General features: G+C 36.0%; 1 protein-coding gene and 1 non-coding gene across 6 annotated transcripts in view; one reads left to right on the top strand and one right to left on the bottom strand.

Annotated features, from left to right (window-relative positions):
* Nucleotides 1-23,376, top strand: part of LOC119655874 — a 49,465-nt gene that overhangs the window by 24,682 nt on the left and 1,407 nt on the right. For all 5 annotated transcript variants that reach the window (XM_038062008.1, XM_038062007.1, XM_038062005.1 and 2 more), the window contains 5 exons: nucleotides 12,762-12,996; nucleotides 13,082-13,318; nucleotides 21,231-21,325; nucleotides 21,390-22,926; nucleotides 23,144-23,373. In XM_038062008.1, coding sequence (XP_037917936.1) covers nucleotides 12,762-12,996; nucleotides 13,082-13,318; nucleotides 21,231-21,325; nucleotides 21,390-22,926; nucleotides 23,144-23,373 — 2,334 coding nt within the window. The remainder of the gene's footprint in view (nucleotides 1-12,761; nucleotides 12,997-13,081; nucleotides 13,319-21,230; nucleotides 21,326-21,389; nucleotides 22,927-23,143; nucleotides 23,374-23,376) is intronic.
* Trnae-cuc lies at nucleotides 15,699-15,770 on the bottom strand. The gene has a single exon. It is a non-coding gene; the product is annotated as a tRNA-Glu (tRNA).

The following is a 23,376-nucleotide window of genomic DNA, read 5'->3' as shown; positions in this document are numbered from 1 at the left end:
CTGTCAATCCGAACATCTTACTTGCGCATGAAAGTGTTCTCCAAAGATCTAATGCAATATATCCATATAAACGTGTAGAAGTGAAGACATATACTCTACCTGCAAACACATTTTCACTTTCACTCGATAATGTGGTCATTGGACAATTACCTAACTTGCTAGTGTTTGGTATGGTAGACAATGAGGCATATACAGGAAAACGGTCGAAAAATTCATACAACTTTAAACACAATAATCTGACAAGGTTCAATTTATCAGTCAATGGAGTACAAGTACCGAACCAACCTCTAGAGTTTGACTTTTCAAATGAAACTCCCATTAGTACGCGAGGATATCTGAGCTTGTTCAAGGGTACTGGAATACATTATTCCGACAAGGATCATCAAATATCAAAAAAATTCTTCGATAATGGAGCGTTCTTGTTGGCGTTTGATCTCACTCCGGACAATTCTTACAATTCAACATGTGGAAGTCTACTTAACCAGGGCACGATTAGGATCGAGGGGCGATTCAAAGACGCTCTAAAGAAAAGCGTCACCTGCGTTGTTTACGCAGAGTATGATAGCAGTATCGAGATAGACAAGGCTCGGAATGTTTTCACAAGCTATTAAAATCTATATATAGTGCCGACATTCCGACATTCTTCCACATTTATTAAAAAGTCGAAATGAGCTGTTTAGTGAATGTTGACTATCTCCCTGGAGGTGATTTAGCTTTCTTTAAAAAGGTGTCGTTCGCTGGTATTACTGCGAATAATAAGTTGTTCACCAGAGAGATCACCTTTAGATATCCTACTACAACAAGCAATCTAGCAGGTGTGGAACAATTGGGAAGATGCGGCAACTTGGAGCTGAGACGGTTGGATGAAGACGTTATAAAAACATTGGCGAAATTTACTACGGTATTTGTTCAAGATGATGGTGCAAAGGAATTTATAAAGCACTATGTAACATCGCACTCGAAAATTATTAATATTGAAGCTTGCAACTTTTCTGAACAGGAATGAACACGATTGAACTAAACAGAACACTCAGAACGAACAAAATACCATCAAAATTCTTCAAAGGCGTTTTTCCATGTAATTATTTACCGAAGCGAGTTAAAAGACCGGCATGTGTAATAGCTAATACAGATCCTTCTTACAAAAGTGGAACTCATTGGGTTGCATTCTTCATTCCGAAAAAAGGACCTGCGGAGTACTTTGATTCATTTGGAGGTTACCCAGTAAATAAATTTTTTCAAAAGTTTCTCATGACTAATTCGTCCGTATTTATAAATAATAAGAAACGATTACAAAGTGCGTTTGCATCCACTTGTGGGTATTACTGTTGTATGTATCTTTACTGGCGTTGTAAGGGACGAAGTCTTAGAAATTTTCTAAACCAATTTTCATCATATGATTTCACTTGGAATGACGCTAAGGTTGTTACTTTATACAGAAAAGTGTATTTAAAGAATCATGTGCATATATAGCAGGAGGAAATCTATGTACTCATCGAGATGAAAACTAAGTATAAAAACCCGAAACGACATATTTTACATCCAGTTTCGCAACCACATTTGTTCACGATGAAGCCTGATACCAAGAAGTTAAAAAGTGAGAAAAAAACAACGACCAAAACGGTGAAAGAAAGAAAATCTGCAGTGCCGGGAGAACAAGTGCTGTTAAATTACACCTATTACTTGGATGGATGTCAGAACCGAAAAATCGTGCTTGGTTTTGATCCTTCAAACTTTGAAGCCAAAATCATTTTTCATCTTCATGGACGGTTTCCAGTTTCGACAAATTATTCAGGATGGTGTGCAGTTTTCGATCATATAAACAAGCTTAAAGAGGAAACAGGAGAATTTTTACCGGAAAATCAGTTTGGGCTTTCGAAAAAATACAAAATTCCAGTGGGTGAGGGCAGTATCCAATTGCAGACACTTGAACTTTTGAAGCTATATGAGATGATGCGATTCTTCAATATTGTTATGTACCACAACAACAGTGCATCAGAGAGCGTGAAAGAATACTATAATGGATACGTCACAAAATGCCGAGAGAAAAACACCATCAAACTGCCAGACGAAGATTTCTTTATACCATTGAGAGCATCTTACGTTCATGTTAATTATTCCAGACTTTTTTATGAAATTCCAATATTTTGTAGCGCTAATGTACTGTTTAATACTTTGTGTTTATAAAGAAATAAAAGAGCATATTAAATAAAAGGCAATATTTTCTGTTTTATTCAATGATTTTATTTTTCAGCAGATACATATACATATTCACAGTATTTTCTAAAGCACATCTAACATTTGGTGATTCCCCATGTAGTATACAATTTGTTTTATACTTTTTTAAAAGACCGAGTTTGGGGATATCTGCCTGAATAATTTCAACGTCTTTAAGGTATTTTTTCAAAACTTTTGCTTTCTCTTCTCCTTTTAGATATATTACTGAACCTTCTAGGGTTGATAAAATTTCTGGTAAATGATTATAATCAATGACGCCATTCGACCACGTTAATCCATTTATGAATTTATAATTATAATCTGATTGCCATGCACTATTTGGGTTAAGTTCTTCCTGCGGGAACGGAGGTTTGAAATGATACAAAACTGGGTTAATGGAGTCAGTGTTCAATGTAACTAGTTCTTTTACAAACATTTGCTTATTGTTACCAACTACAAACTGGACATCAACAATAACCGACTTTTTGTTAGATGCCATAATGTATTGCACTATCTTTTTCGAGTCTGCCATCAGAATACTAAAAAATAAAAGAAGCATCCCTATTTATATTTATTATTCTTCTCTTTTCATCCTTGTAATTTAATTCTCTTAAAGCCGTATGGATAGGATAAATGATTATCCACGAGAATTCTTTTATTAAAAGTAAATGCCAGAGTTTTTTTCTGCGGTTCTGTTATAACAATTCCTACTCGTTTTCGCTTAATTTTATTTTCATACTTGATAATCGCCCCATTTTCTTCCTCAGCTTCTCCCATTACCAAAGATTTTAAATGATTAAAGTTTACAATTTTGGATGTTTGAAAATTAATTGTTATACCCTTACATTTTGTGATATATTGAGCATCAGGGGAAATTTCAACTTTAAAACTATATGTTTTAGGACCAATGGATACAAATTCCGAAATAAATGCATTAGGACCAAAGGATTCCACTTCATCTGTTAAATCGCCTAAATAATCTGATATTTTAAAAACGGAAGGTGTCTTTTTATTTTCAATAAAAATTAAACTGTCAGTGTCACAATAAAGAAGCGCGTTACCGATATTTTGCATTGCTTCATACAGTTTTATCCGTGCAAAGGCAGTTGTGTATGCTGCAACGGGAATATTAATGTGCGGGAGCATGTTTAGATTTTCATCAAAATATCTCCAGTTTACCCACATTGTGTCCTCATTGATAGGTAAAATGGATGATATCTCTATTCCTGGTGATTGAATAAAATTGCAAAACTCTTTGAAATCACCAAACACGCTTGTAAATGATTTATTTTCCCTTTGAGCAAACTTACCCCAAAAACAATTCAAAATCAGTTTTGCCGCCGCTCGCTTTCCAGAATTTTTCTTTATATTGTCTATATCCAGTTTAATACTTTCACGTTCTTCAAATTTTTTCAAGAAATTCTCTTTATCTACTTCTGTTTTACATTCTCTACTCCAACCGCTAGCTTCTTGCTTGATTTTAAAAAATGTGTTTACATATTCGGTGAATAACCCACCATTTTGCGTTTTTGGGTCAAATATTGTGTAATCATATTTCCACACTTCAAAAACCTTAAGTATTTTATAACTTTGCTTAACTGCCAAGGCTACTTCAGGGATCACCCATGTGCCGGTAATTTGTCTTTCACATTCTTCGTGTATACATCTAAAGACATTATTATTTTCTGCACATTTTCTACAAAGTGGGAAATATAATTTATTGTCATATTTGTAAGGTAAAACGGGTAAGAAGAGATTATCAGGAGGGAGAATAGAGCAAGAAATAAATCCATGCATTTCTAAAATTTCAGAAACTGGTGGAGTTTGGTTTCTGAATATTGTTGGATGCCCAATGGGGTATGGTGCGTATTTATTAATGTATGGATACAGACTTGTAAAATCTAAATAACGAATTATTTCATTTTCAGCATTAATTTTTGCATAAGTCCTAAATACTTCTGTTCTTCCCCCATAAACGGCGTCGCGAGGGGTCAAAGGTAAAGTAAAATATGCGAGATCTTCGGTTATTTGTTTGTCTACCGCGGGGTTCCTTTTTAAAAAGTCTTTAAAATCGCATTCCCAAATGTATTCCAAATTATAACCATTCTTCCTAATAGCAGAAATTTTTTTCATGGTGCTTTCGTGCCTCTGACTTAACGTGTCACACTTACTACCCTTAATAATATCTGACGAATTGAATTTAAAACAGTCTGGGCATCCATGGTGAAAACAACCAAAAAATTCGTAAACAGTGTTTGTTTTTGGGTCAAGCCCATCGACGAAGAGTCCGCCTTTCTCTAATTTCACTTCACCTGTATTTAGTGCGGATAAAATTCCAACTGTAGTATTCATGCCTTTGAAATGTAGCCATTTGAGTGAAGCAAATGAAAATTGTTTTCCTTTCAAATATTTATTTTTTGGCATGATAGCCAAGGTTTGAGCTTTTAAGAAATTTTTTCGAAATACCAGCATGCAGGCAGATGCTATTGTTAAGGATTCTGTGAAAGGGTTAACCGCAGTTATTTCCAGAAATTCTTTCATAAAGGATAAGCATCCTAAACGTAAAATAGTGACATCATTGATACAGTACTTTAACATTTCATTTTTATTATCAAACATTTTTGTACAATTTGAACTATACCATTCTAAGAATTTCTGTCTCTCTTTTTGTTTCATTGAATTGTAACCATACATTTTTGGTGTCGGGTATTTCCCAATATAATTAAAATTTTCCTTTGTATTGAAAAAGTATGGGTAGTAACCCTTATTATGATTTTCAAATCCAAACACATCAGAAAATTTGGATAAAGGAAATGGCAGAAAATTTAAAGAATCAATAAAACTAACATTTTTACAAGTTAGTTTCATTATTTTAGTGCCATTCATTACAGGATTAATGGCGAATTTTCTATTCAAAAGTTCTGATATTAGAAAGTGTCCATCGAAGCCTTGAAAGTTATGCGCAACGCAAATAATGTTTGTCACATAAGATCGTGTCATAAACACGTAATCGATAAATTGCTTCACAACATCGATGTCTTCATTATATTGGAAGATATGCTCTCTTTTACCACAATTGACACAATCATTTGATATGTCAGAGTCATTATAACATGAAAAACACACTTGATGGGTAGTTATTAAATTTACAATATGTAAATGTGTATCTGGAGATGCACCGTAAATAGTATCTTGTGTGGTTTCGCAGTCGAAAAAAAATAATTAGAAAACGTGAATTACCTTTCCCTCGGTATGGTTGAATGTAACATAGATGTTCTTGTGGAACTACTTTATAACATGTTTGGCAATAGTACTCATTACATGTATGATCTCTTTTACCTCTAATAACAAAGTTCAAGAACTTGTTACATATCTTACAGATTTGTAAGGAGTCACAAACACTATCTTTACGAATTTTATTCTGAATATGTTGTAGATAACAGTGTTCTCCTCTAAACGATCTATTACACTTTAGGCAATCCCTCAATGTAGAAGTAAATTGGCAAGGAGGATAGCAATAACAGTATGGACACTTCATTGCACATTTATGAAATCTGTAATTGCTGACATTATCGCAAAAATTGCAGGTATAATTCTTATTAAAAAAGGCTGTAAGCGATTTGATAACGTAGTAATGGTTTTGTAATGCGGAATAATACAGGTAAATTTTTTTTATTTCGGTCATAAAAAAATTATATGGAATTTTAAATAGTATAGAATTTGGATCAGTGATATCATTGAACACAACAATCTGATAATTGTTGAGATACTTTTGAAATTTGTACAGATCTAGTAAGCTACAGCCATTTATTTCACTCACATTTACATTTGCAAGTTTACAAAGTTTTTTAGCTACCTTGCTTAAACTATTTTTTGCTATTTCACTATCCAAAACATAGCAAATACTTCTCGGAAGACAATGGACATCCCCTTCTTTGCCAACATCTACAACGCTAGTTTTTTTCAATAGGACGTCAGCTTCACTTAGCATTTTTGGATTAATTCTACCCTTCCCAAATGGAAAATTGACGATATTTGCATCAATCTGTATAATGTCGTCTGAAAGAAATGTTGAATTTGACTGATTAATGCTTGATATTAATGATAGAATGTGTTCGCCATTTAGCTCGCTTACAGGTCTTAAACTAGACCATATAGGTTTCTCGTGCGGCGAGTTTGGCAATGAAATATACATTGAAATTTTACTACCCTCCTTAGAATTTTTCACGATTTCATTTACAACTTCGTTAAAGGTATTTCTAAGACTTTCCAAAATATTTTCCTCAGGATCTTTAAACTCATTCAGTCGGAAAACCATTTTTACTCCCATCACATTAAATTTCTTGAAATTTGTCACTTTTTTTGAAATTAGTTCAATTTTTTCTTTTAATCCTGAACCGACTTGATAATTTTGATTATTGCTATTACTACGCGCATTCGTAACAGTAGTAGCTACACATATCGATGAAGTGGAAACTGCTGGTCTATTGGTACTATTGTTTGTAGTTGAACAATCTGACAATTCTGGACACTCATCTATAATTTTGAAAAATTTATGAAAAATTACGTCATCCTGATTTATTTTAAACTGCTTGGAACATTCAAGAAGAATCTTGAAAAATGAATTCTTTTCTTGCACTGTTATTGAAACTTTTTGTTTTTCCAAGTAACTAATAACAGTGTTCATCACCTCAAAGCAAAACTCTTTACCCAAAGCAACAGAATTTTGTAACAGCTGAATTAAATTAAAAGTGAAAGACATTTTTAGAAAATTTTATTTTACTGTATGCTTCTTTTATATTTTTTTTTGTTATTTTGAAAGAGCTGAAAAGCTCATTATCAAATACCTTAGCTAATAAGCCAACGGTACTGGTTCTTTATTTTATTATTCGTTTTATCTGAATCTGAAATGAAATTAGAAAACCTGTTAATAATTGTTGAAAAAAAAATTTGCAAAAGACTCTTACCCCAATGCTACCTTCCTTCCTGATCGTTTCAAAATTTCTGTGGATTTTCCACTTGAAATTTGCACTATTTATACGTATCATAAAACTGCACCGGATAAATCAAGGCATATGCCTGCGTATTTTTCTTGTTCACAAGTAACACATGATCATTATCGCAATCTCTTGGCTCCGTGTATTTTTTCATGGGAAATATTGCAATAAATCAACAGACAAATGAAATTATAAGGAGTTTACATTCGCAGATGCTGGGTAATTAATTTCAGTGAACATAAAAATATCATAAAACTGCACCGGATAAATCAAGGCATATGCATGCGTATTTTTCTTGTTCACAAGTAACACATCATCATGATCGCAGTATCTTAATCCATTGCATTTTTATACATCATTTCGCATCAATCAATCAATCAATAAATCAAGGCGGAAGCATATGCAATTCCCTTTTTGTTGGTAAGCAACTTATGCATATCTCCATGATCGCAATGGTTCCATACAGTTTTTTTTTTTTTGTTTTACACAACATGCGAAATGTATAATATAAACCATAAAACACGTATATTATTCCCAAGCATTTGGTTGCATGGAATAATGAAATTACAGATGTCGGGTAATTGTTTTCAGGGAACATAAAAATATAAAACTGCACCGGATAAATCAATGCATATGCATGCGTATTTTTTCTTATTCACAAGTCACACATCATCATGATCGCAGTATCTTAGTCCATTGCATTTTTTTTTTTATGCATCATTTCGCATCAATCAATCAATCAATAAATCAAGGCGGAAGCATATGCAATTCCCTTTTTGTTGGTAAGCATGCTGGTAAGTATAATATAAGCCATAAGACAAGTATATTATTCCCAAGCAATTGGTTGCATGGAATTATGAAATTGCAGATGTCGGGTAATTGCTTTCAGAGAATATAAAAATATCAAAAAAGTTGCAGTGGATAACTCAAAGAACCAAGAGATAAGCATAAGCACTGTTTTTTTTTTTTTTGACGGGCAACCTGTCTTCATGATCGTAATATCTTAGGCCAATGTATTTTGTTTTTGTTTTTATTCATTTTGAAAATCATACAAAATGTTGCAATAAATTATACGACAAATATCTGCGGAATCTTGTTCGCAGGCATATGGTTGCATATGTTAGTATTATGAATTTGTAGGAAGTTTACATGCTGTGTAATTCATTTCATAAAACATCACAAAACTGTCCTGGATAAATTACAAGGCAAGTATCATGATGATGACGATTTTTTATGAGCTATGTAGATATCTTCATGATCGCTATATGATGTTCTCATGTAGCGAAGACATGTATAAAAGGAATTTCTGCTGGAGGTAAGTATCATTTGCAAGGCTGCATCATACAAACATGGTAAGTTTATTTTATTTAATTCAATGCGCTTTTAGCGCAAGAAAGCTGAGCGCCAACTTTATGTTTGGGTCGCTATTATATACTTTTTAACTTTGATGAAACAGAAAAAATCTGTCTCCGAAACTAAAAAAAAAATCTCTGAAGTAAAATTCTATGTGCTTTTAGCGCAAGAAAACTCAGCGCCAACTTTATGTATGGGTCGCTAATATTTCTTCCATTTCGATTGTATTATAAATTGGTTTTAAAATAAAATTCGATGCGCCCAAGAGAACCGAGCGCCAACTTCAAGTTTGGGTCGCTAGTACAATTTTCTTGATTTACTTTGGAAAATATTTTACAACAGTTTGTTATTTGTTTCCTTAGAATACCATCGAAATCCTGAACAATGTCAGCGAAACGTTACCCCAGACCTATGTGTCAATATCCAGTTTAGAGGTGGGTAAAAAATATCTCATTACCGAATTCAAGCTTGTTAAAACTAAATTTGGACAGCGTTTGACAGTCCATTTTAGTAATAACAATTTTGTTTTCTTACCCCCTCGCTTCTCCGAAAGGATTCGTAGTCAGAAGCAGGTCGATGAGCTGAACGCTATTCAGGAACACTATTTCGTTTTCGAAGGAGTGGATGTGCAGGAAGACAATTATTTCAAAATAAAATTTGTTCAAAATAATAATTATTCAGCTTATGCAGTGTAATTTAAAGTAATATTCAAAATGTCGAATAATATTGTGAAATAGTTTTATAAGAATTTTAAATGACATCACCACCCGATTTGTAATGAATTTCATAATTTGTATGTGAAATTTTTACGTTATACTGTGAAATAAATTTCTAGAGTCATTGTTTGATATCGAGAAAGATATATAAATAAGTGTACACATATTGTTAATTCTAAAGAATATTGAATGATGTATGTGTAAATAAGTATAATAAAATAAATATTTGAACTTTAACGAACTTTTTCATTTAAACTTAATCCCAAGTCCCAAGTCAGCAATGATAACCGCAAAATCTGCATCGGCCAGCCAACCGCCTCAAGCCCGCGGCGAAGCCTACCACCTAAAGCCCACACCTTAGCCGCCCGCCGTGAACCTCACAGACCCCACTTCAACCAAGTCACTCAACGCAAAGACCGATACCCAGGCAAATACATCAAAACAAGTTAATAAATCAAAAAGCACACCAAAAAGATCGATACCCCCTACAAAGCCACACAAACAACTTGACACTCCCCAGAAAGCACTCGGAAAACATCGCTATCTCATATACACACCAAACCAGCTTAATAACCCACAAAAAGCACACCAAAAAGATCGATACCCCATAAACGCACACAAACAACTTGACACTCCCCAGAAAGCACTCGGAAAACATCTCAGAAACACACCAAAACATATCCGAGACACATAGAAAAACAAGAGAGACAGCAATAGAGATTAATATCCCCAAAACACAACCCCCGACAAAGCACAGGCCCCCCCACACACACAGCAACACCCCGTTCCCAAGTCGCAAACCCAAAGGTTCCAAAGGCACCCTCACCCAAGGCACACACCCAGAGCCCCCACTAAAAGCTCACAGCCCAAAGCCCACAGCACAGGCACACACCCGGAGCCCCAACTAAAAGCTCACAGCCCAAAGCCCACAGCACAGGCTCACACCCAGACCCCCCACTAAAAGCACACCCCTTACCCAAGGCTCACACCCCTTACCCAAGGCGCGCACCCAAAAAGCTCATCGTGCGAAAGAGACGGAGTGAGCGAGATAGCATGAAAGCTTAAAAGCTCTAGCATGCTATCTCCCTCTAACACACAGAGCCTATGCTGAGGGTACATCCCTTACTACTGTCATCCCGTGTGAAGGCCTTTTTTTTGGTTTTTTTAGAATTTTTTTGTGAAGAACTGGAGAAAGATGCAACTACAAATTTTTTACCATAAATTTATTAATATCTTGAGCGTGCATAGTAATTTTTCCAGCCCGATCACATAGTTCGTTATTGAAATACAGAGCAATTTATACACCCATCTTCAAAAAAAGAAAAAAAGTGTTTTTCTGCTGCCACGTTAGAGGGCGCTGCGATCATCTTAGAGAAAAAAAACGTAAATGGCATTTTGACGTCAAGATTTAACTACAGTCCGCAAACTAGGGTTATTGAAAAATATTAAAATCTAAATTGTTGTAATTGGTGGTGGTTGGATAGATTTTGGGCTATCGTGGCAGTCGATTTTCAACATGCGATTTCGAGAAAAAAGGCATTTAAAAAGTAGAATGTGATTTTTAGCCATAACACCCTAACTGACCATTAATCTGCTATACCAATCCATAAACCTTAGGTTTCCTGAAGAAACACATGTATGGCCTTGGCTTCAATTCTTGTCCTTTTAGTGAAGTCATTCAGACCGATAAATTCGAGCTTTATTACAGCGATGGACATGTGACTTATCACGTGTTTAACACTATAATTTCCGAACTTTGCCTATATACTCTACACTATATCTAGATACAATTGATGCCAAAAAAAATTCGATTCCGCGGATCCGACACACGGGATGACCTCCTTAAAAATGATATACAGGACCCGTAGTCACTTTCGTCTGATGAGTTCGCTTCTGCCCTGGCGAACAAAACTGTAGCAATTAAAAAAAACTTTTTAAAAATGTTGGGTATTCTTTCTAGAAAAAGTCTGCGCACTTTGAGGAAAGAACGAGTTGCTCCTTAAAATTAATGCGGCCTGTCAATAAGAAGATGACAGGCTCAGAACCGCTCTATTCTCAAACAAAAATATTTGTTATCTAGGTTCAGACCAACCAACCAAGTTGCAAACTGACAGTTCGCTGAAGTTTGTTGAATAGCAATAGCGAATATGTATGGTAAATACGCTATGTCCCACATAGAGACTTCTGGCAACCATAAATCTCTCTATGCATAAAGCAGCATATGGAGAACGATTGCCACTGTTGCAAGAAAACACCATGCCGTCGTCCACCCCTATCTCCACCGTGACATTGAGGTACTCTGGCCTGATACAGTCTCAAACAAAAACTACGTCGGTGTAAGTGGTAGTGGATAGGTCAGCCTTTAAGAAAGGGCGCCAAATCCCTTGCATGACATAGCCAGCAATCGACAATCCCAGAGTGGACAACAAATAGGCCACTCCAAAAACACACGATGCAGCACAGTGGAAGAAGTGTGTCAACTTTTCGGGTCCCATTTAGGGGGCCATATATAATTTTATTTATTTATTCCATAAATCGACTTCATTATGAACCCGAAGTACTTTATTAAGAATTGGCTGCCTTGTTCCGTCATTACCTCCACTAATATCGGTAAAAATGCTGACTTAAATTAACGTGAACTTACCAAAGTGGTTGTTCGTTAGCCTAACATTGCCCTGATTTTGAATGTGATGTATTTCCTCTGCGATTTCTGATGAATGAGTAAAGGAGGAAATATATACCATATACATACGAGTATATAAAACTATCATAAAAACCCAATGAAAAAAAAATTAAATTTGTGGCAAATTTCATAATGTTCATAAACCGTGATTTTTTTGAAAATGTTGGGATCAATAAATACCACTCTCCTCTAAGAATATAAAATCATATTTTGATAATTTTTTATAAATAGCTTATCTGTGAAGGTCTAAGGGCTCGTTCGAAAAAATATATCAATAGTTCCGCCCCAGTTGGAAAATTTACCCCATATGTACTCTTATCTGCTGCTAACATACCTTGCCTAACATACTCAAAATCAGTAGGCAAGACGAATTGAAGCTGGCGCTTCTTCAAAAATCTGGAGAAAACAAATCAGTTTTTGATGACACACGAACATTTTCATATATATCATTACTTAGCGAAATAATAACAATATTTTTATTCGGTTCTTGTGAATAATTTACTTTCAAGTTGCTTGTATTTAATGCTGTTTATTAATACATTTTTATAAGAATCATTTAGTATAAAATTAACGACTTAGCTTTAAATTTTGTTTGACTTGTAATATAAATGTTGAATAGATTCTAACCTAGTTTATCAACCATTCGTGCTCCTTGTTCCGTCTACGTATACTAACTCTGTGTTCCCTCAACAGTAATAAAATTGACATTATTGCTGTGCCCAGTATAGATGTTTATTTTTACAACAAAACTTCCCTTAAACCAACATGAACTATAACATTTGAATACATTTTTAGAGAAACAATGATTGTTTTTGTCTACGACACCGAGTGTTGTAAGACAGAAGCTGATGACCCAGTCGAAGCCGTTTTATATTTTCATCCAAGTTGGGTATCCGATATCCAGAAACTATCTCTATGTGGACAGCTAATGGGCACAACGCATTTTCTAAGCGAAACTTTTTTTAAACCAAAAATCATTTCATTGCAAAACGGAAAATTTGTCTTAAAGGAGTTTGGGAGATTTGTACTGGTAAATATACATCTTCTTTTATCGTCACATAAAATAAAGGGTTCTGGATGGATGCTAAAATTGGATTTCTGTTTCATATTTCCAGGCTGTTGGAACCGATCGAAACTTACCTGCGTCATTACTGGAGCATCGTGCTGAATTATTAACATCACTTGTTAAACTCTTTCATCGCGACATTCAAACAATTCACGACCAATTTTCCATTAATGGGCAGTACAAAAATTTATCGGAGAAACTTTATCATATTTTTGAAACATATCTACCAATTCTACAATATAATGGAAACGTTTTTCAAAATGTGCCGACATTGAGATTACCCAAGGTAAACAATTTTAGTGGTTTAGTAGTCAAAAATTACAAAACCAGGCCCACTGTTTTCATAATAATTCAAAAGCTACGATAGCTAGAGCATTAGAATGAATATCGAATCGCAATTAGGACTTCACTCTAGAATACAAAAGTTTATTTGTGAAAATAGAAGTTTAACATAGACAATTTACTAATTTTCTTGCAAAAAATGAATGATATGCATAATATTGGGTTGGGGAAAAAGAAATGTCGTATTTGTGATCGAAATTTGAGGCTTTGTTTAACATGCTTAGAATTATCCCATTTAAGTCAAATATGCGCCGTTTTGTTCGCAAACTTGTTGCCATTTAGAAGGCAACTTCATTATCCCCCAAACCCCCCTCCTTATTTGCAAAAAAACTCAGACAGCCAGTTTTCGCAATCCTTTTTTGAGGCCAACTTAGTAGCACCAAGAGCGGAAGAGATGGTAATGGTGCCAGGTCCGGACTATACGCTGGGTGCGATAGAGCACCCCATCCTAGCTCCCGTAGCTTCTGGCGGGTCATCAAAGATTATGTGAGGCCGAGCGTTGTCCTGGTGGAACACAACACCATTCCTATTGACCAATTCTGGCCGCTTGGTTCCAAACGGTTTTATGGTCCTTACCCAGTTCCTGGCCAATCGAGCGAATGCTCACATGCCGATCTACTTGGATGATTGCCATGATTTTATCTGTTTCTACGACGATTGGCCTTCCAGTACGGCGTGTATCTTCGATATCCACTACACCAGAACGAAATCGATCGGACTAACAATGTGCTGTGCGAATCGTTACAGTATCGGGTCCATAAACTTCACAAATTTTTTCGACCGCCTTCGTTGCGTTTTTACCTCTCAGGTAGTAAAAACGTAAAATATGACGAATTTCTTCCTTGGTGGACTCCATTTTTGATGCGCTATAACTTGAGACTGAAACGTACAATCACAACACTGTCAAAGAGACACAGCACAGATTGTCGTCTTCAAATCGCCGTATAGTATGACCCGATGCGATAAGTACAACACAAGATATGTTTAAGTATCGTCATCTATTGACAAAAGACGACATTTCTTTTCCTCCAACCCAATATTAACAAAATTCTAGCACAGTGAAAAAGAGATTAATTTTTTTGCAAGAGAACATTACATTGTCTAGGCTAAAATTCGAGAAAAATGGATTAAAGTTTCTGAGGAAAATTCGTGCGGTACAAACAGACAGCCGATTTTAAAAGTTTTTGTTTTACATAAAATCTTCAAAATTGAAAGAAAAATAAAAGCAAGTGTAAGAAAATGCCAAACAAATAAGTATTTGACCCGATTCGAAATTAAGAAGGGAGATCAGCCCTGGTGAAGGGGGGAGGAGGGATTTCCGCTGGGACCGGAGTTTTCCGTATAAATGGAAGTAACAGCGCTGCAGAAACTGCATTTGGTGGGAGGAAGGACGGTCCAGTCCGGCAAATTTTCTCGGCTTGAGTGCATTAATGGCAAATGGTTTCACGTCTATTTGAAGAAGCAATTCGTATGTAACGGTGAGTAGCCATTTCATCCACATCTATGAACGTTGAAAGTTCACCGAATGGTATTGATTTGGGGACGCTGGTGATATATTCCTTGTACATGCTGAGTTGCCGGTCGTCGTGAACGAGGAAGCCTTCTATGCCTAGCCTCTTTCGAGGCGAACGTAAACTTTTTCGCTGTGTATATTCAGAAGGCAATTCCTAAGTGTATTAGTGATTGCAATGTACAATTTAATTTCTTATACGCTATCGGTCAATTGAAACCCGACTGACCTTACGACAAGCTCTCTGCTCAAATCCTCAATATCCTGAAAATGGCGAGGCAACAGAAGCTGCAGAAATCGATAATCCTCTCATGGCCCTCTCACCAGCAGTCAGGCTTACTGAAGTACAACGCAGTGCCCTAAGGGAGAAGAAATGCTCTCCCACCATCAAAACTCACTTACTCCCAAGATATCCGGATTATAACGCTGGGGGAATGGATATCTGTTCCGTGACTGATAACGTCGACATTATAAAGCATAAACCGAACCTTACCATCAGAAAGCACACCCAGAACCACAGTATATCAAATAGGCAGTACCCACATTACACGGATCGGACTTGCGAATGTATTGAAAAAGCTTATCCGTACACATCATGGACCCTCAACATCTAGCAGTATCTACATGTGGGTTAGTGCCTATGATGTGTATGGTTAAGCTTTTCCAATTCATTTGCACATTCGCTCCATTTAGTGTGGATACTACTCCTATTGAAAAGTGGCTGTCAAAGTAACAGCAGAACAGCAGAAAACCATTTTAGATCGCATATAGAAGATATGAACAACTAAAGTAATGTTCACTATCCAAAAAAAAATTCCCGTACCGGGAATCGAACCCGGGCCTCCTGGGTGAGAGCCAGGTATCCTAACCACTAGACAATACGGGACGCGTACGACTTTCTCCCGAATTAAATGTCAATCACAAGTTTATCATTTCCTTTTTATGTAGCTTTAAACGAGAACAAAATCTTGAGTGGTAGCTTTGCGGTTTAACGCTATAAACAATTGGAAACTTGCATAATTTCTAACATGCCTGGTTTTTATTTTCCTTCGAAATTATACATAAGAATTATCACGTTCCTAAAATTCTTCGAATTTCGGATGTCAAGAATTTATATTTACATTAATTCAAATCAAAATTCACGAAAACAATTTTATCGGCACACGCAATGAGGTGTCACACTGACAAAATTTTCACTCGCCGGCATTGAAGAATCGATTTTGAAGCGCGTTTCATTGCAAAAAGTAATAGTCCAGTCATTAAAGCTTTCATCCTCCGAATTCTTTTAGTCAAAACCGATTGACATGGAATTTACGGCGGAGATAGAGGGTAGCATAAGACATCTTTTTTTTTCGAAATAACCACATCCGATTAAATGATCAATTCTAAGCAGAAAATGTTTAGTGAAAATTTTTCGTAAAAGTAGTAGTTTTCGAATTATTCATGTTCAAAAATGTCGTTTGAAATTATATTAAGCAAAAACAAAGGATATTAAATAACAAAAAGAATGGATCTTTCTATTTTTTGTAGGTACAATATGAACGGAGTTATGGCTCGTCAAACATAAATTTGTAATGCTTGAAAAAACTTAATACTTTCAAGGTCAAATAACTCAAAATCAGTAACTTTTGGTGTAAATTGATCTAATTTACTGAATTTTTTCAATGAAAAAACGACAGAAGTGAACATGAACAATTCGAAAACTACTACTTTTACGAAAAATTTTCACCAAACATTTTTTGCTTAGAATTGATCATTTGGACCATTAGTTGTACTCTTCTTCAGTATGCTTTCAATTCGACTCAGATGATGTTGCTATTAATGGGCCGATAGGTTGAGGTAAGACAAAATTCACTCACCAGATGTGCAGCTTTGAATGCAGTACTCCATTTGAGAGCACCTTATAGACGAATTCGATTAGGTCTATGGAGAAACAGGAGACGTGAGAGGAACAGAGTATTGGAAGAGATATCAAGAGAACTGAGCCCATTTTTTGGAATGCCTTATGATCCTTAGATCCCTATTTATCTGTGTGGGAGAAGATATGAAGTTATCCCGAGACGGAATGAAAATTAGAACGAATCAGAAGAATACGTGGCGGGATATAGTGAGATCTTCTGCACCGATGGCTTATAAACTTTGAAGGAAATGTTGAATAAAAAGAAATGAGCTTTTTCTTCCGGACAATATACAACGATCTTTCAGGCGGAAGGGCATGCAATCCTAAGAGCAAATACCTGGGCGATTGAAGAGCAAGCGCAACGCAATCTGCAGTGATAGCTGAGCTGCCCTGAAGGCGTTGTAGAAATCGTTTGAACTCTACATTCAAATTCAATACAGTGAAACTTCTCTGGGTACCCTGTCAATATGGCGTAGAAAAACTGGGGACAAATTACAGAGCCTAAATGCTGCTAGATATGGCAACTTTTCCGTTCGACCAAACAAACGTGCTACAAATGTTATCCAAAAATATTTTCAGAAGTATTGTGTTAATTCTGACTAGCCGTGAGTCACTAGCCGAATATATGTTCAGAATAGAAATTCTACAAGATGGCAAATGTCCATTCCATAATGAGAAAAAGGAACCCAGGTAATATTTCTTCTGTGAGTATTCCGCCTATGATCGCATCAGATTTTTGGTTTTGGTGCACTCCAGCTGTAGCAGGTAATATCACCACTAATGGAATTCTTGCGGTACATAAACGAATGCGGGATATTCCGTTAGACGGGAGAATCAAGTATGATACAATGGACCACTACGGTCTAAGTACTCAAGAGCTATGACTCATCCTCCACATACAAACATTTTCAACGATTTATTGGTTGTGAAAGCAGCAAATGGTGCGAATCCATCAACATAATATAGTCTACGCAAAAACAAAGTATCTCCTGAGAATTTATTTTAATAACACTATCGATGGACTTATACTTTTATTTTAAAATATGACGAATAAAATTTCAATATTCCATTTTCGGTTTTAATACCGTTATGCAACAAAGATCGAACCTGTTTGGGGGTATCGCAATTGCCTTCGAAGGTGGCATTATTTGCCTCCTCTTCAATCGAAGCTCCTACTTTTCGCACAGAAATCAATAAGCTATTTTATTTTTCGGAGACAGACCCAACATTGCGCTGCCCTGTAATTTCACCTTCTTCTCAGTTGTCCAAAAAGTCGAGCGTTAACAGAGTTCTTTCCAGAATAGACTTTCAAATTATAACCAGTGACAAATCTGTTAGGCGTAATATCATCGATCTTCGCATGAGCCCTTCCGCAATACAGTTTCTCAACTGCTTCCGGAGTTGATGATATCCCCTAAGACATACATATTATGCAACCTAAATGAAACTGCTCTAACGCAACTAGTCCCTATACTCAATATGGATGAAGAAATCTATGTCGCCAGAAGGAGAAATCATTAGTATAGTACTGATCCCCAAAAAGAAATAAAGATCTCACTGCCGTCCACAACATCAGACCAATTTCATTGATCATCATGCTGACGAAAACTCCTTAGTCAAAGATCATCTCTACCGGTTTCAAGAGGATTCTGAATATTTGCCAAGCCGAACCTATGTTTGCAGGATGTATGAATTAAAAATTTATGTCCGAATTGGCTTCTGTTGCACATTACTTCAGTGGAATAGGAAAACTTCGTGTATATACAATTCCCTTTAACATCCAAAATGCGTCTAAAAAGGTTGATCTAAACCATTTGAAATATTACTTCGGTTCTGATGCTTTCCCTATGGATATTTCATCATGGATACTAAACTTCCTATTGCTAACAAATTTACGATAACCTTCCAATTTGGGATCATTTCCCTATCATTTTGTCGGACAAAATCAGACATTCATGCAAACACCGCCAACGAAAAACCAATCAATTTGTAAATTTGTGCAACAGATTATTAGCACACCCTAGGGGATGTCCAAAGGGATACTAAGCATTAGGATTACAAACCGGTTAGTCTCACGCTACATTTCTTTCAAATTCCTTTACCATAACCAGGCCACAACCTATCAAGTTGCATTTTCATGACGTTCTAACTTCGCCTAAGGGACTATGAACAGAATATACTATAAAAAGTAGGCTCCACCCTAACAAATGCTTATCACTCCATAGGATCATCAGACTAAGACGAGAATGTGCTACATCGTCCACTGTCAACAGCCTAATAAATAAGCATATTTTGGATTTTTTTCAAAAAGCTCAATACTCAATGCAATACCACCATCAACCGAAGCCAATCTCATTGCTATTGTCGGCATTGTAGCTTGCTGCTCTACCTAAAAATAGTGACTTACCAAGGTAGTGCGAACCACCCAAACTCAAAACAAGTCGAAATACCGGAAGCTCGGCACTTCAGGTATAAGAGTTTTGTGTTTATGTGAGCAACTCTGTATCCATGTTTTTTCATTCATACATAGCTAACAGTGCAAAATATTCCGCCATATATTGTCAAACAAACGCAAACGCATTTCCACTTTATTCTGTGCAAAATAGTATACATACGTACATATATGTCCACCTTATTGAACGCTACCCGCAAATTTCATTACCATATACGCATCCACACACATGCCTGTCTCAGGTAATTGAGACTGATATTCAAATGACTAAAAAAAACTAAAAAAGAAAACCGAATGTGTCTCCACGGACCCCGCTGTTCAGATAAGTTCACTTTATACATATGGTGATCATGTCATACACGTCCTAGAAAACAATAAATTTACATGAAAGGCAATACTTTGACTTCCAATAATGTTGTTAATAATAGTTGGATTGTGTTCTGAGAACGAGACCTGTTTCACTTTTTGAGGCACGCATTTTGAGCCCTCGCATCCCTATGTTTCATTTACTGTCAGAAATAAGATCATTCTCGAAAAGTACTAATCGAGCCCTTTCATTTGATACCTCACCTGACCATACTCTGCGAGAAAAATGTAAACCCCCCTTTCGCATCTATGGGGAGCCTCCTTCAAACTCAACACAAAGTGGCGGCACGCTCTGCACGTCAAGGGACACACAGACCACGTGTTCTCACCAAATTTCATAAAAGTCTGTTCAGCGGTTTCGGAGTAAATCGGGTGTGACAGACAGATAGACATTGAATCGTTGTTTCACACGAAACCTTAAAAACAAGCAAACCAAATGTATTAAAGGTCTAAACTCTCAAAGAAGGGTATTTTTCTCTACAATTTCGTATTCAGTTTCTTATAAAATTGAAAATGTTTCTATAATTTGTGAACAATGAACAAATATTCAGCTACCCAATCATTAAGGGAGGGGTAGGGTCAAGCGTGCAAAAAAAAACACTTTTTTTACAAATTTTTTTAGAAGATATAGTTAACGTAAATTTACTTTACTCTTTTGTATGTTATAAAGTAACATTTGAACTATATTCGGTAATTTTTTTATTCAAAAATATCGATAAATGAGCGAATGGCAGTGAATTTTCGATGACGTCTTTTTGAAAACTTGATTTGCGGTGTTCAACGTAATTCAATTCAGGATTATCTCAAATAAAAAAAGCAAATGAATTTCGTTAAAATATGATATTTTAATTGAACACGGGAAAAAAAAAATGATTTCGAGAAAAACGCGTTTAAAGTTTTGAACTACAAAAAACTAAACAATAATGATGGAAAATTTTTTTTTCTTTACCTTACACCGAGTCATCGATTCCAGCACCATAAAGGACAGTTCCCTCTGTAATATACTGATCTTCCTTCATTTTTTTGTCAAGTCTTTCTTGAATTCTCGCCTCTTTTGTCTGCCCTTCCAATTCGAGTAAATGCCTAACGACAAACTGATGCTCCGGTTTGCTCTTTTTGCTCCGAAATGTGTACATATGCTATATTATACCTATACTAATACCTACTACAATAGATTCACAGCTTCGGCTGCTTCTCTCGAATACCAAAGGAACCGTATTCCAATAGTAAAATGGAGCGAAACAGCTATACACAGTATACCTGTTCGACAGCTGCTCCGCGCGCTCAGCTACGGCAGGTACGCTGTTAGAGTAGAGGGGACTAAAACGGCTATAACTTTAAGAGTTTTGCTCCGTTTGACTTGAAATTTTGACACAATATTTTTGAAATGTTTATCTACAAGAAAATGTAAAAACAAAAAAATCGATTTTCTGACCCTACCCCTCCCTTAATGACTGCTGAAATTGTTGACACCTAAAGTAGTGTTTTTGTGTTTATTTTTAATTGCTGTATGAAAGTGTTATAAAATAAAAAATAAATCATAACATAATATATTTAGTATGTTTTTCGATTGATTCGTCTCAAGACCTTTCATTGAAAAACTAATTTCATTTTCTATTAATTTTCAGAGCGCAAGTAACATATTTTTGGATGCAATCCAAACACTGCAAAGCTGTCAACAAAGTAAAGGTGTATTAGGTGGTACAATTCTATACCACAACAAGTATGAAGTCTGAACCTATTAACAACAGTCCTAATTGTTATTAACTTTTCATTTTCTTTGCTAGAGTTGTGGCTACTCAATTGTCTCCGGAAATAACGAAAAACCTCGTACTTACTGATCCTTACAGGATAAAATCCACCGCTGAACCCGTAGCTGTTGACTTCTACGTGCCGATAGGTGTACAACTAATTGTTGTTTATATTTCTACTAAGGACTATCGAAAGCTCGCTCATGACGCCCAAAAAGCTCAAAGTGTGGTAATGCAAACTGTGTCGCATACCATAATGCCACATCAATTTCCAAAACGTAAAATAAAACGCGATAAATCATTGATATTCACAAATATTCCGGAAGAGGGTACATGCGATTCACAACCTCTGGCGAATGGAAATTTACGGACGAAATCTAATGCAAATCGACCAAATCATTTGCCTCTTAAATTCAAAAATGTAACAGCTAAGGATGTTCCAGAAAGCGGATTTGCTTCGATTAATTTCGACGAGACTGATAGCTATCCGGAATTCATAGGACGGACGAGTGTTTGTTCGACACCAATGACAGAGAACAAAATATTGCATGGGCATGTGATGTCTATATGTGCCAATCCGGTCGAAAATTCAAATTCAGAAGAAGAACCTCCAAACAATGTATCTAAGACTGATATAAATTCATCTAAGGACGCAAAAGAAACGAATCCTACGGAAACGACAGATCCACCTCAGCAGTCTTCTCTATTTGATATAAATAACTTCTTTTCGAATTTTATGAAAAATCCACAAACTTTTGAACGACGCAATTCCTTCACCGATATTCAGGATTCAATAAAAAGAATGACAAGACGGTTCAGTCGGTCATTCAGTTTAGGCTGGGGAAAAATCGAAGTAAACGGGGAAGGGACAAGTACACCAGACTTTGTTGATGATGTTGAAAAGAAAAGCTCCTATAAAACGATAGCTGATCCTACATATCCAGTATTCAATAGCGGAGGAGGTCCGATTTCTAAATCCCTGTTCCACGAATTTTTGGAGTCCTATTATAAATCTTGCGATGAAGATATTAGGCATGACGACAAGATCAACCGACTAGTCGACGAATTTCGAGAATTTGATGGCAATATCAAATCAGAAAATAAAATTGACGATTCTAAGGAAAATAATGAGGAGTGCAAAGATGATGTGACTGCTACAACCGATAATCAATCGAAAGTGAGCAAATCCACTCGTAAATCTCTAACACTTCCACTTAAGCCGCTGAATGATGAGCAAAGCTCCAGTTCAACAAGCATTTTCGAGCGGAAGAAACTGTCCGGTATTCAGTTGACGCCACTCATGACGAAATTATCAATTTTGGCGTCGAATGACGAAAGGTCAAGTGGTTTTGCTAGCTGGGACACAACCCCCGCAATTGAAGCCGCAACGCCGCTGGAAAGTCATAAAGGATTACGACGTAAATCATCGTTAAGATATGATGAAATCGCGCCAGGAACTACCGATCAAGGTTACCAAAAAGTAGAATTGTACGTTTGTGGGCAACAAAATATGACTTTGTTGTTACTTATGGAAGAGGGTGCAGGGAAAAAACAAGAATTAGTACAGGCTATGGTGAGTGGAACAAGAATGAATTTTCTTAACTATTGAAGTTCTTATTTAATTTACAAAATGTTATCATTTCATTATTATTCATTAAGAGGTTACTCCATACCGACTACGATTACTTGAATAATTTTGAATTATCATTGCATTCACCTCATGAAACACAAACGTGTACCATACATACATATAGTATAATACATTAATATTTTGACCATCCCTTTTTCAGTTTGACACTTGTGTCTCCAAATTAGGCCGGCTGGAAGTTAATTTAAATCAAACCTTAAATGTAAACGTCGATGGTGATAAAAGTGAAGGAGGCTATAGTTATATTTGCGTTGATCCCAAGTGGGATACGATACAACGTGGTGGACCTTGGTCGCCAAATGATCTCATTTCTCTAGAGTACTTGCATCGTGACTTACATCAGAAAAATCCTATAACGGATTTATTAATAAGGTA

This window comes from Hermetia illucens, chromosome 4, assembly GCF_905115235.1.
Source record: "Hermetia illucens chromosome 4, iHerIll2.2.curated.20191125, whole genome shotgun sequence".
In the NCBI taxonomy this organism is placed as follows: domain Eukaryota; kingdom Metazoa; phylum Arthropoda; class Insecta; order Diptera; family Stratiomyidae; genus Hermetia; species Hermetia illucens.
Note: the sequence above shows the minus strand (reverse complement) of the source record. Positions and strands in the feature narration are given on the sequence as shown.